We start from the raw sequence: 14,182 nt of genomic DNA, 5'->3' as shown, positions 1-14,182 counted from the left end.
GATCTCCCCTCTAACTACGCTCCCTCTAACTAACACAACCCTTCGCGATTTGCCGCCTGGATCAAACCAGCCTCACTGGTGGCGTTGAACTCTGTGTACATGGGGGGGGGGGGGGTAATGACGGTGCCACCATTTGTCCCGGCCTTTTAAAGCGCCCCTTTCTCTGAGCTGCCTATGACAGATGTATCTGTTTTCCTCACCAGGCAAGTTTCCAAGAAGCTCAACAGGGGAAAGTCTAGAAAAAGTTAATCTCCTCCTGGCAGCTGTTGGCTTTTGGAGTCTTCAAGCGTCACCTTTGACATGTTCCCCTTTGGAAGGGGGCGAGATCTCCATCCACTGACCACTGCAAGCTGTCACCGACACAAGGGGAGCAAAGGGGCCTTTTTGTCATCCGACCACGGCAGAGAATACACTGCGCTTAGCAGGGAGAGGAGCAGAAAAGCGGCCTCGTTTCAGAAACCTTCACAAAACACAGGCCTCTGTCAAATCCGCTCCGACATCTTTTAATTGATCCCCCGCCCCCTCCTGTCGGCGGGGCTTCGTTTGCAATTTGTTTGTGCCTTCCCCAGCTTCGCTACATTGGCACCCCTCCCCTTCTGCTGAGGGTAGGCCCGGCCCCACTGTCATTCCTGCTCGCCCAGGGAGGCCATTTAACTGCCCCTGCCTTCTCTCTTTTTTCTTCCTTTTTTTCCCCCTTCTTAATTGTTGCTGCTTACAGTCTGCTAAATAATTATCACAACCCGCACTGCACTGGTTAATGTCCAGCCGAGAGATGATGGATGTTTCCCTGCATCAGTCTCTTGAATGGAAACCAGAATTCAAACAAGCAAAGTTGCGTGTTAAATCCTCTCTGCTGATCAAATAAAGACTGAAGGGAAGTCGTGATTATTCTGTTGAATCTAGGTGGGGCTCGGCTACACCATCTCTCATTGCTTAGCGCACCAATACGATTTGTTTCAGGAGATCTCCTTCGCTCTTCGGCCAGACCCGCCGGGGTTTAGGTTCCCTGAAACGTCACAAACTTTACACACGTTAAAGGTGAAACCCCACAGAACAGAACTCCCTGTGGGCCCGATTCTGTGATTTGAATTGACAGCGCTGCCCCCGATGCAAGGGAATGTATTGTAACATTTCTAACCCTCGGCAGGCCAGCCAGGGACCGGGAGGTCAGATCTCCCACCCCCAAGATTTGTAGATCCCTGGGAATCAGGCCTTTGCCGAAAGAGCTGCGTGAGGTGTAAACACAGGAAACTCGGTTTGTTGTTCGTTTGCATGCCATCCGAACGATTTTTGTGTCCGTTTCCGTTTCATTTCCAGGGGGCGGGAAGCGGAGATTCATTTACATCACTTTATAATTCTACCATGAAGAAGGGGACCTCACTAGACACCCCCCCTCCCGTCCGGATCCACCACAACCTGGACCCTGGCCACCATACACTAGAAAGGCTTCTGTGTATGGCTGAGAACTCTCAGTCTGTAGATTACTGAGGCCAGAGCGGCTGTACTAAGGTGCCAATGCGTGTTAGGTTGCTGTGATCTATGGATTATTGACACACTAGGTCCTCGGAGCTGTTTACACTCTCACATTTTAACAGCATAGTCACGTGGGAAGTAAACTGTCCAATATTTCGCCGGCCCAGAAATCTTCACTGAAAAACAATGACAGCGCCTATATAACAGCAACCCTTCCCATTTAAAAAAAATCAGGTCCATTTCGTTGCATTGTTTCGCAAGCAAAACCAGAAATGTAGGCTACGAATTTGTGTAAATGTTCATATTTTAAATTTCAATCATATTACGGTGTTAGTATCAAACAGTCCCGGAAACCTTCTTTTAAGAAGAATATTCTCTCTTTTTAAAGACAATTTTGATCGAATAAATGTCTGCAGGCAGGACAGAGGTTGTAGTTTAATTATAAAATGGAAAAGCTGGAACTTAGAAATAATTTTAGTGTTGCTCCAGTGAAACACCAGATTCTGCGTTTTTTCCATTTACTTCTGCTCTCAATTTTTGCTATTTTTAATTAAACCTAAAAACTTTCTGAAATCAGTTAATTGGGCTTCAGATCCATTGTTTGTTTGCTCAACCTGAAACGTCAGTCTCGTTCTCTGTACTTCAGTATTAGTAACTGAGCTTACCATTTATAGGTTTTACAAGAGATTTAGCAGCATTTTTGCATATACTCTATTTGGGGGGGGGGAGAATATCAAGATATTAAAGATTAAGACTAAAATATTAAACATTATGCCGGACTGAGTTAGAGGTACTAGTCCCTTTTATAATTGTAGGACTTTCAATCGGGCAGGGAAAATAAAACTGTCAGAGTAACTGATGGCTTTCAGCCATCTGTTGAGATAGGACTGAATTCTGACATACCCAATCTTGTAATCAGTTTTCGAGAGAATTAATAAAGCAGCCCCAATCCTTTTGGAGATGTTGACTTTTTCAAATAGCTCTAATATTTGCTTTTGAGAGATGACTGCTTAGCATGTGGATCAGCTGCTTTTCATTAGGAAAAGTTTTCCTCTTCGCTTACTCAGCATGTTATACCCTCCTTTGTCATATTCAAAATCACGCTGCTCTCTCCTTGGGAGTCTTTGAGCTTTACCGTTCTGTGCGTTTTGTGTCCGGCTCAGAGGCCTCACGTCTCCACTTCTGAACACCCCTACATGGAGCCTCAATGTATCGATAGGTCTCTGAGCAGGATCAAGGCAGAGGGCACCGCAGCCCGCCCCACCCTTTGATTTCCATGGACCACTGTCTGCGGATCTGGCTATGGGAGGCATTATCAAACAGACACACGTCTGACAAATATAGTCAGTGCTTAGCTCACAAATGTCTCTGCCTAGATATAGACTCAGTCGTTTTCCACAGTCATGGGCCTAATTTCAGCGCTAAGGCACCGAAGAGGACCCTTAGCCATTCCTGTGCTTGGGGTAACTGAGAGCAGCCTCGGTGGAGCGTAGATTGCTGTAGCCGAAGCGCTCCCGTGTCCATCCGGTTCAGAAAGGCCCCTCCAGGCAATGCTTCGGTACCGGGTGGATCCGTGTTCTTGTCCTGGGCACAGACAGTAATTGAAGCTCACTACTTAGGACAAGTAGACAACGGGAGGCCTGTTACAAGGCGGCCTTTGCTTCCAGGCTGCACCCCTTCCTCCAAATCATGTTGCCAGCCCCCTTTTGTGCCCTGGTGCATCCCATGGGGGCCTCCGTAGCGGCCCCTTTCCTGCTGGGGTGGGTGTCTGCTGGTAGGTTCCTTATCCTGTGTGTACCGCGTCTAGCGCCTCTCTTTCTAGGCTCCACAGGAGGCGCCCTGGTGCTAAGGGACAGGCGGATGGAAAAGCGTGTGCCGGCTGCAGTGCGGAGCTAGGGAGCGGACACAAATACTCCAGGGGGATGCAGGATGGTCCCTCCGGAGGAGAAGAGAGAGGTGGGAACCGTAGGGGGAACATGGAAGAGGCCGAGATGAGCGGGAAGTGGGAAGCAAGTAAAACAGGGAGCCGGTGAGAAGCGGCGAGAGGGGAGGCTGTGGGAGGGGAGGATGGTGGAACGACAGTGGAGAAGATCCGAGCTGCCCCGGGGAGACCAGGCGTGGAGACAATGGAGCGCGGGGCATCGCAGGAGCTGGGCGAAAGGCGACAGGTCCGGAGAGAAGGGCAGGGAAGGAGCAAAGCGTGAGGACTAGGAGGCTCCGTTTCCTATGGCAAGCAGGGAGCTGGCGCCAAGGAGGAAGGGATCCCGGGGGAGAGCGAGAGTAAATCAACCGCAGCGGGCAGGCCCCAGGCAGGGGAGAATAAAAGAGGGAGATGAAGGAAGGAGCCTGCACCCAGAAAAGCCAATCTCCTGTCCCCCACTTTCCCCCCAGCCCGGAAACCTCTCTCAGCCGGACCCAAGGGCAAGCAGCGGGCCCGCTGAGGCTGTTGGGCTCGGAGGTGGGGGTTTCCCCCAGTGTCCAGGGGGAGAGTCGCTTCAGCCCTTCATGCCCATGTGCCGGGTAGCTCACCCGCAGGCCGGAGCAGTGCGCAGGTTTCAGAGGAACTCAGCGGAGCCGGAGGGGAGCGGGGAGGGAAATAAGGTGAGGGGCTGGTACCAGACTAGGAAGAAGGGCTTGTCCCCCGGCTCCCAGCAAACGCTGGCAGCCTGGCAACCCCGGCCCGGAAGGACACCAACCTCCCCCCAAGCCTAGCGCAAGGAGCTGCTCCATTCCCCTTCTCTGGGTGACATCCTGACCCCACTGAAGTCAACGGTAAAACTCCGGGGCCAAGATTTCTCCCCCCGGTCTGGGTCTGCAGCCACATGAGTTGCTCCTGTTCAACCAGAATTGCTGGCTGGGTCCATCAGCCCCGCTCAGCATTGCTGGCTGCATTTGATTACGGTTAAATGAAGGGTCAGGCCTAGGGAACAGCCCGGGGCTTGCAATGGGGGGTCCCAGCGTGAGAGTCCGGAGGCCTGGTTTCTAGTGTCAGCGCAGCCTTTGCTTTGGGCATTAGCCCCCTCACTTGTAGAAAGGGGGAAGCTAACGCGCGCGGCGAGGTACAGATAACCAGTGCAGAACGTTGTTGCCTATTTGTTCCTAGCTATTTCTGTTATTATCCCCTTGTGCTTTTTTACTTTCTATTCTTGCTTGAGGATTTTCGTGCCTACAGGAACATTGTGCGATATTGTAGCATCACCCTTCTCTTTTCCCCAAGGCATACCTCTCTCCCCCTGGCTTCTGACAGTACTTTAAGAGCAGCAAATAAAAGGTCAGATCATTTCCCTTTGTTTTGGCCAAGGATTTGGTCTAAAGATCGAACACATCAAACCCTGGTGTCTTCTTTTCCACAAAATAGGCACTGATTGTAGCAGAAGGTGCCTTTTCTAGCAATACAATATGAACAATTTGGTTTAGCAAGAGGGTTTCTTTTCACACTGATTAATATGTGCCGCATATAATTCTAAATGCACCATTCTGCACAGTTTTAAAAACGTTTGCAGAGGAAAATTTTCCACAAAACCCTTTGAATAAAGTTCTAGTAGGAGAAATTTCCAAGCTGTCCTGTAATTTACTTTTCAGGTCACTTCAAAAGAGGAGTGTCTTATTTTGTTCCTGAGTCACCCCTATTTTTGTCACCACATGACCTCAGAACATTTCTGAGACTGGCTTTATTGCATTGATATTGGTAGCCAAATAGTGGCTGTTTATAACTGAGAGATTCCACAATATGAAAGAGCCTTTGAACGGATGCCTCTTCCAGCGAGACGGGTGGATGAGAAAAGATGGCAAATTTCAGTCACTGATACTATTACAAACCTATGTACCTAGTGAAGTGTCCTTTGAAGAACCAATGGGTTGCTCAACAATTCTATCTGGACAACTGTGCGTTGCCAAGCTAGAACAAATCTATCCACAGTAGGTCAAATCAAACTTGCAATACTCCTCCAGAGCCTTCTGTGTCAGATGAAAACACGTGAGTAATTGATGCATCTAACTACATCTACCTCTTTTGAGTCAACCACAGTCCTTTCAGGATATGGCCATAACAACTGCCGAAAGCCTCTGGTCCTGCTGGTATGCAGTTTTTGAAGGATGAATGACCTGGAAGCACGAGTAAACAAAATCAGATAAATCTGCATTGACAGGGAGTCGGCCTAAGCAACTCACTGGGGTTGGCACCGGGGATTGTGTCCTCAAATTCACATATGTGGCTCAAGGGTCTAAGACTTCATAAGGAGCAGAGATTGCTAGATGTGCCTTTGACACATTAGATTAGCCCTGGGAATCTGAAGAAGAACCATGTTCCTGGCTACACAAAATGGCCTCCAAGGGTTGATACACGCTGTACTTTACTTTTTGCTGTGCAAACGTTCATTGATTACATGGTAAAATCTGTATTCTACTGGTCCCATTGACATCATGTCAGGTCAGAAGATCTGTTTGGAAGATAATGGGAGTATCGTATTAATGCGCATGACTCCTGCGACCAAAATGCTGGGAACCACTTGGCATTGAAAACATTTTAGACCAACGCTCTTCTCGGCACATAACAGCCATGTTGCTTTGAGGGGACTTCGTAAAAACAAATCGGCCTGCAAGAGACCTTCTGATCTTCAATGGGATCTGCCGGTCCTCTAATGATGGGCCTATTATTTACAGCCCAACGATGGACACACCTGGTAGGATAGAAGAGGCTCACAAGAAGCTATATGCTGCAATGGGCCATACACATTTACCTTGGCATAAATAACTTTCCAGGGGCCAGCCATGCTAGTGCTAAAATATGCCCAGCTATGAGATTTTTTTTAGTCTAAGTGCGACTATTGAAGTGTATTTATTCAGTATCCCAAGCGAACTCACAGGTGAAAAGCCAACCATAGTTAAGGTTGCTAGTCTTTTAATTAATCAAGCGTGGGTTGGTGTTGTACTACAGATCGTATGAAGGATCAGCCATTCCTGGGGGGCAGGCAGTATAGGGAGGACTGACTAGAACTCCTACTCATGTGTAGCTTCCCATTGCTCTAATCTGCATGTGTTTGTAAATAACCACTGGGGTTTCAGTAATTCAGCCGAGAAGCTGCTGTGGGCACCATTATAAAATACCCTTCTCCCCCGTTCTCAGTGTCACTTGGCCATTACACCCGCTAACGGGAGAAACGTTTCAATATCTCCTTTTACGTGCAGTGAATAAATATAAAAAGTCCCGTTTTAAGAGAAAGACCCGTGCACCATGCCAGGATGCCTTTGTCAGCTAAGCAGGGCTGTGAGCACCTCTGATAGCACGGAAGGAAATCACTTTAATTTCCTCCCCTTCATTTTCTTCCACCCCTGCTCAGTTCTGCGGATACTATTGCGAAGCCGAGCCTAGCTTCCCCTAATCAGACGTGTTATGTGCCCCGTAGATCTGTTCAGATATAATGGAGAGTGTCATGATTTCACCCTCCTGTCGCTCAGTTTGGGGAGAGAGAAGCCACATTTTGACTGGCGTGGTTCGTTATTGTTAATGGAGGAACAATAGGCACATCTGTCCTTTCTTCCGCTATAACAGCACCTTGGCTGACAAGTTTTTCTTTCTTTCCCTTTGGAAAAAACAGAGGCATGTGGTAGCTGGGGCGTCCTTACAAATGCTCGGTTGTCACAAGCCGGACAGTTGACATTTTTTCCACCCCCCTTCCCCTGCCCAAACTAGCTCCGAGCTCCTTCCCTGCGAGGGGGAGGGATTGGGAATTAGGCTAAGGGGGTCTGGGAATGCGGCTCCCAATTAGTCCCAGCAGGTTGCAAGGACTGGAAAAGCTGCCAACTTGAGCTGAAAGGTCTAGAGCTACAGCCGGCTTGTCTTGCGCGGGGTTGGGGAGCTGGGGGAGAAAAGACGGGAACCGGGTGAAGGAAGAGGGGGGAATCGGGGATTGAAAGCAGATATCGTCCAACACAACCACAATGTAGACACGGAGATTCGGGCTTCGTCCTCCCGGCCACCGCTCCGAGAAATCAAAGTTTCCCAGGTGACAAGCTCTAGGGACCGAGGCAGAATTTGCACCTGTTCCCTGTCCAACGCCATGCAAGGGGCTCGCCTGGTGCCCCCATGTGCCAACCCCAGCACCCCCCCATGTGCCAACCCCAGCACCCCCCCCCATGTCCCGCGGGGGAGGGCGAAGGGGACATTTGTACGTGTGTAAACAGTCCCGCTCCCCGGGCTGCCACCCATATCCAGGGGGCGGCTCCGGTTCCCAGCGCCCCTCGGGCCCGGGCGGGCAGCGCCTTTGCTCGTGGGGCCCCCGCTGCCTGGCTGGTGGTGGTTGGCTGCCGGCTGGGACGCGGCGGGTTTTCACCTTGCTGTGCGGACTTGAGGAAACCCGGAAGTTCCTATTAAAATTCAATTTAAGGAGGCTCGCTCACTAAAAATGCTAAGTCACCGAAGGGGAGGGACCGGCCGCTTTAATTACACTGGGAAGCGCTGGCGCGTCTCCCCCGCACCTAGAGGGAAGGGCGACGGGGAGAGGCAGGGAGACCCGGCGCGCCGCAGCTCGGACCCTGAGCAGCCTCCCCCCCACCGGAGCCCAGCCCAGGCTCCGGCCGCGCTGGGGGCCCGTGGGCGGAGGTGATGGGTTCCTGGGGCGGGTGAGTGGCTGGCCCGCCGCGCACTGAGCAGGCTGGGGATCGGCAGTCTCGTTTCCAACCCGGGGGCTCAAACTGACGGCGCCCCCCTCCCGGCGCGTCTGCCTCCAGCCCCGGCACCGCGCCGGCCGGAGCCAGGCTGCAGCCCGCCCTGATCCTCGCCTCCGGCCGCGCTTGGTGGCTGGGGCTTGGGGCAGGTGGCTGCAAGGAGGGTGCGCTGGGAAGGGCCGCCCGATCCAGCTGGGAGTCGGGGGCGGTGGGCACTAGCTCCAGGGCCGGGGGCGGGGGGGGGGGCTGCTTCTAACCAGTACGAGAGCCCCTCAGCTGCCGCTCCTTTGTGCTCCGCGCAGCCGGGGCTCACGGGCTTTTCCCTGTCCGCCTCCGCCCCAGCCGCGGACCGGGCTCTGCAGACTTTGGCTGCCTGTGGGCTCCGCAGGTTTCCCCCCCTCTCGCCTCCCGGGGGCGGGGGTTGGCTTCTCCGGGGCTCGGGAGCGGAGAGAGCCGGGCTCAGCTAGGGAGGCGCGCGGGGCCAGCGTCCTTAATATGTACGGTGATGTCACGGGCCGGAGTGTGTGTGTGTGCGAGTGCGAGGAGGGGGAGGGGGCGTGCAAGGGGCCCCCAGCGCGCATGCCCGCTCTCCACCAGCAGCAGCAGCTGCAGCAGCAGGAGCTGTGGCCAAAGACATTGAAACAGTAAGAGACATGGCTAGAGATGGCGAGGGACGCGACCAGACACCTACTGGGGCTGCGGAGACTGTTTTAAAAGAGCGGGGGCCTTAAAGCGGATCCAACCATCACGACCACACCAGCCACGCCAAAAGAGAGAGCCCAGCCAAGCCCCCCCACGCGCCCGATCCTTTGCACCGGGGGAGGAATCCTGCCAGCCTCCAACGTGAAGACCTCCTAGGACCTTCCCACCACAGACCAGATAGATGTGGTGTCCACACGCCTGCACGGATAACAATGAACGCGCAGCTGACGATGGAGACCATTGGCGATCTGCACGGGGTGAGCCATGAGCCGGTGCCAACCACGGCCGATCTGATGAGCAGCAGCCCCCATCACCGGAGCTCGGTGGCCCATCGCAGCAACCATTTGCCAGCCCACCCTCGCTCCATGGGCATGGCTTCCATCCTGGACGGGGGCGACTACCACCCCCACCATCGGCCTCCTGATCACGCTCTGACGGGACCCCTGCATCCCACCATGACCATGGCCTGCGAGACACCCCCCGGGATGAGCATGAGCAGCACCTACACCACATTAACCCCTCTGCAACCGCTTCCTCCCATCTCCACCGTCTCCGACAAGTTCCCTCACCATCACCACCATCACCACCACCACCATCACCACCAGCGGATCCCAGGGAATGTGAGTGGCAGCTTCACCCTTATGAGGGACGAGCGGGGTCTGGCTTCTATGAACAATCTCTACACCCCCTACCATAAGGATGTTACCGGCATGGGGCAGAGCCTCTCCCCTTTGTCTGGGTCAGGCCTGGGGGGCATCCACAACTCCCAGCAAGGGCTGCCTCATTACGCTCATCCCAGTGCTCCCATGCCTGCCGAGAAAATGCTCACCCCCAACGGATTTGAAGCCCACCACCCCGCCATGCTGGGCAGGCATGGGGACCAACACCTGACCCCTACCTCCGCTGGCATGGTGCCTATCAATGGGATCCCGCATCACCCTCATGCCCACCTGAATGCCCAGACTCACGGGCAGATTCTGGGCTCTGCCAGGGAACAAAACCCTTCTGTCACTGGTTCGCAGGTCAACAGTGGAAGTAATTCAGGGCAAATGGAAGAAATCAATACCAAAGAAGTTGCTCAGAGGATCACCACCGAGCTCAAGCGGTACAGCATCCCCCAGGCCATCTTCGCCCAGAGGGTGCTGTGCCGCTCTCAAGGGACTCTCTCAGACCTACTGAGGAACCCCAAGCCCTGGAGCAAACTCAAATCCGGCCGGGAGACCTTTCGAAGGATGTGGAAGTGGCTTCAGGAGCCAGAATTCCAGAGAATGTCCGCTCTCAGGCTGGCAGGTGAGCCGCAGCGATCACAGCTGGGGGTGGGGGGGTGTTAGACCGAGACCTCATCGCTGGGCAGCTGCTGGCCCAGGAAAAGCCCACTCCAGTACGTCTGTGCCGATAAATAGTCACCTCACACCGTGTATTCCCTTTTCAATCGGCCCCTTCTTTGCCAAGCCTGCAGTGCCCCTGGATTTCTTTTGTGGCTCTTTCCCGGGAAAGGAGAGCCTTTGGTTTCTGTGCCCCGCTCCTAAGCAAAGGCATTTATGTTGTGGTGAGGCACACGGCCAGGTTGCTATAATGCCAGGGTGCGTATCTGGGGTAAGCGGAGAGAAACCGAGACGGGGGCTCACGTTGAGCATAAGTCTTACTGTATAGGCATGTGCCACCTGCGTGTGCACTTCCGTGCTCCTGTGAACGGGCACAGCGCGTGTAAACGAACCTCCACTAGCAGGTGCACAGATGAGAAAAAGCCAGTGGAAATGATGGAGGGCCCGTGAAATACAGATCAGGCCCGGTATTAGAGATGTCCTGTCACTGTCTGGCTCTGTTTTTGTATATATGCAAATACTCTATGATGTGAGGTAACAGCCAACTAACTGACCGACACGCAGACCTGCACTCGGCTGCTGGATATAAAATTGCTTTCAAACTCAGCATTTTGTGCGTGTGTGTATGTGAGAAAGAGAGTGTACACGCGTGTGTGTACTCTCACTCTCTCTCACACACACACACACTTGAAGTGTTGGAAAAACCAGTGGTGGTGACTTAGAGGTGAGGCTTCACAGTCTTTTAAGGACCTCTGTTAAATGATGCATCTACTTTTTCGACGCGATTTTCGGAGGGGAAGGGAAGTGGCTATTTCTTGTACAGGAAATGAGAGTGTCATAAAAGGTTGCCCAGGGCGAAATACGTTGCTTAATTCCTGTTTGTTTCTGTGATCGTGGTTGTATTTCCTGATAATCGTGGGGTTTGCTAACCAGGTCTGTGAGATTTAAAAAAGAAAGAACACATCGGCAGGTTTCGGTGAGGTGTTGTGGAAAACGAAGCTAAGCCCTCATAATAAATCGTTGTACGCACTTCGGTGGATTCACTTTGTAACAAAAGTAGCCTCGTGACATGGGTGAATAGATAATAGCTAAATTGAAAGGGGGGGCGGATACTAGTTTCCTACTCTGTTTATTGAGGATCGGGCATTTAAGACCTTTGCTTTTTGACACAACTGACACAATTATGGACTGTAACTCGTGGCTAAAGAGAAGGGATGGAACCGGTCAACAATTTTTGATTGTCAATATCACAAGTATCCTTAGCCTATAGCGTTTTAATTTGCACAGTCCCCGTGGGTATACGCGTGAGAGAAAGTATGGGTTATGCACAATTTATTCAGTCTTCTGTAACTTGTGAAGAGAAGCAATAGCACCTGGGATTAAAACCTGCCCCTATTTCGCTAGTTCAGTTCCTTCCTAGGGAAATGGCTGGCTGTATGGTCTGCTGTGACCGGAACAAGCAGAGAAAGGATATTTCAACGCATTTCATTTCTCTCTCTCTATTTTGTCCCCCACCCCACCCCCACCTTGCACTCAGTCACACCAGAGCCCGAGTTTAATATGATGGTGGTGCCTTGAGTGAGGGTTTGTTAATTAACTGATAGGTCTCCATTAATTTGTCCCTGGAGAATGCGAGACAGTCAATCCGAGTTGTAGTCAGGGTCACTGATCCGTTTCACAGACAAAAATAAAGGGAAGGACCAACTCTTCTCCTTCCAGGGCACAAATAGGGCTGCGCCGCTGCCTGAACAGTAGAATGAATACCGTCACAAACGTCCCTGGCTAGTTGGAGACCCCAAAGACATATTTGATTCCTGGCCTCCTTCACCCCATGCTTATGCTGCGCTAGTATTAGAAAGGGGAGCTAGCAGTGATCTTAAACTGGAGATGGTCTCTCTCCATAGAGAGGGGCGGAGGAGGCGGGCGATGTTACACATTTCATTGTTTTCTCACTCCAGTGAGATGTAGGACTCACACGTCTGCTCTGGCGGAAAATCCCATTTTTTTCTCTCTTTCTCCCATGAAAGGTAAATCCCAGCCCTGCTGCGGCTGTTCAGGAAAGCGGGAGGTGGGGGAGGGTAGAGTTGGCGCCTCAGATCTCCCCTTAACGATTGACAGGGCGAATTTCGATTTGGAGTGTATTTGTAGGACAATTTGGATGACCTGAATTTCCACTTATTTACATAGATCGATACTGGAAACAACCATTTGAATTAGAATACGTTGGAGCCCCCTTCTTGGCACGGGCGGGAAGGAAATGATGCCAAGCCAGGCTGGGTTGCTGAAAAGAAGATAGATGGGAGCGGGGAGCGGGCAGCACTGACAGTTTTGCAGTGTGGGATTGACAGGCTGTTCCCCGCACTCCCAGATAGTCAGAGAAACAGGCAGCAGCATTGTTCGGAGCTGCCCCAAATATACACACACACACACAAACACACACACACACACACACACACACACACACACACACTCAGAGAAACAGGCAGCAGCATTGTTCGGAGCTGCCCCAAATATATATATATATACACACACACACACACACACACACACACACACACACACCCTCTACCTCCTCCTGCCCTCCCCGTCACACACACACACACACACACACACACACACACACACACACACACACACACACACCCTCTACCTCCTCCTGCCCTCCCCGTCAGGACAGCTCTGGGTATAAGTGGATCTCCATAATCTCTTTAGGAAGACAAAGACTCATTATTCCGCCCTCCCCTTCAAATCCAACCTGAATGCTGGATAGTTGCACATTAGGGAACCGGAGTCCCATCCCTCCCGGTGCTTTCGGCAAACGGAGAGACCCAGCATCTAGCCTGACTGCTTATGTTTGCATCCTTCCGGCTGTGTAGCCAGTTCCTGAGTCTCCCCTGTAAATATTGTAGGGCCGTTAGGAGCTGGGGGAAGGGTGAGGGGGAAAGATCCGGCTCCTTTAATGGTCAGTCCCCATGCCTTTTATATCCAGCGTGTGTCGCCGCAGGGGCTGGCGATTGGAAGCGGAGGGGCCTCCTAATTGTTGAGGGGGGAAGTTTGTCTGTTGTGCGCTTGTGGCCCCTGCTTGAGCCCCTTTCCCCTTATCCGGACAGCTTCGCTGGGCACCCCCGGGCTACAGCTCCTCACTAGGGGTCTGTTCAGCGCCTCGCCCTGGCACTGGCCTTCGGGGCCTCTTCGCGCCGGGCCAGCAGCCACCCGGTGGCAGTGGGAAGGGGGCGCAGGGCGGATCCTCGCAGGCCCGGGCAGTACGGGGCGGGCACGGCCCGAGAGGGAGGGAGAATCCCCCGGAAAGACTCGGAGCTTGGGTCATGACAGGCCCCGGGGGTGCTGCCGCAGGGCGAAGGCAGAGCAGCTGCCGGGAGAGTTCGGTTCGAGGAATCCCCGTGCTAGGTGCCCGTTCCCCCTGCAGCCAGGTCATGGGTACCTGCCCGCCTAGGGTCTGCGAAGAGGCAGGTCGGGACCACCTGTCTGTGTACCTGGAGCTGGGTTCGGATCCATGGGGCGCTCCCAGTCCAGCCCCCCGCCAGCAGGCAGTGGGCGTCTGGGGGACACGCGGTAGCGCTGGGCCAGGCCCACAGTCGTGCGAAGCGCCAGCGGGCAGAGCAGGCTGGGCTGCAGGCGTGGCTCGAGAGGCAATCTGCTGTAAATGCATCAACTATCGATTTTATTTTGTGCCGGTTTTAAATGTGTGATGATCTTACTAAGTGGTAAAAATCGGCCCCGATTGATATTGATGTATGAACATCAGTTCGAAATATCATAAATTACTCCAGCCAACGCAAATTAAATTTCACGTCCAAATTATAACTCACTCTCGGGCATTTAGAGAATTATCAGGCAGATTAATATCCCGAGCAGGCTGTCACAGGCTTTATTTATTTTCTATGCACTTCTGGAAGCCAACAGCAAGAAGGCGACAAGGAGGAAAACAAAACCCTGGTTCTTTTCGGCTTCCCAATCTTGGGCAGCACTTCATCTTGAGTATTTGCCCCTTTCAG

General features: G+C 52.7%; 1 protein-coding gene and 1 long non-coding RNA gene across 4 annotated transcripts in view; one reads left to right on the top strand and one right to left on the bottom strand.

Annotated features, from left to right (window-relative positions):
* Positions 1–1,187: 1,187 nt before the first annotated feature.
* On the bottom strand, positions 1,188–8,523 carry LOC142818320 (uncharacterized). Its single transcript, XR_012895782.1, has 3 exons — positions 8,397–8,523; positions 5,481–5,577; positions 1,188–3,057 (listed from the first exon to the last, which is right to left on the bottom strand). It is a non-coding gene; the product is annotated as an uncharacterized LOC142818320 (long non-coding RNA).
* The window catches only part of ONECUT1 (one cut homeobox 1), a 45,499-nt gene continuing 38,731 nt past the window's right edge, over positions 7,415–14,182 (top strand). For all 3 annotated transcript variants that reach the window (XR_012895780.1, XR_012895781.1, XM_006118521.4), the window contains exon 1: positions 7,415–10,131. Coding sequence is in view for 1 of the 3 variants with exons in the window: in XM_006118521.4 (XP_006118583.1) it covers positions 9,054–10,131 (1,078 nt within the window). In the remaining 2 variants the exon portion in view is untranslated. The remainder of the gene's footprint in view (positions 10,132–14,182) is intronic.

This window comes from Pelodiscus sinensis, chromosome 14, assembly GCF_049634645.1.
Source record: "Pelodiscus sinensis isolate JC-2024 chromosome 14, ASM4963464v1, whole genome shotgun sequence".
NCBI lineage: Eukaryota > Metazoa > Chordata > Testudines > Trionychidae > Pelodiscus > Pelodiscus sinensis.
Note: the sequence above shows the minus strand (reverse complement) of the source record. Positions and strands in the feature narration are given on the sequence as shown.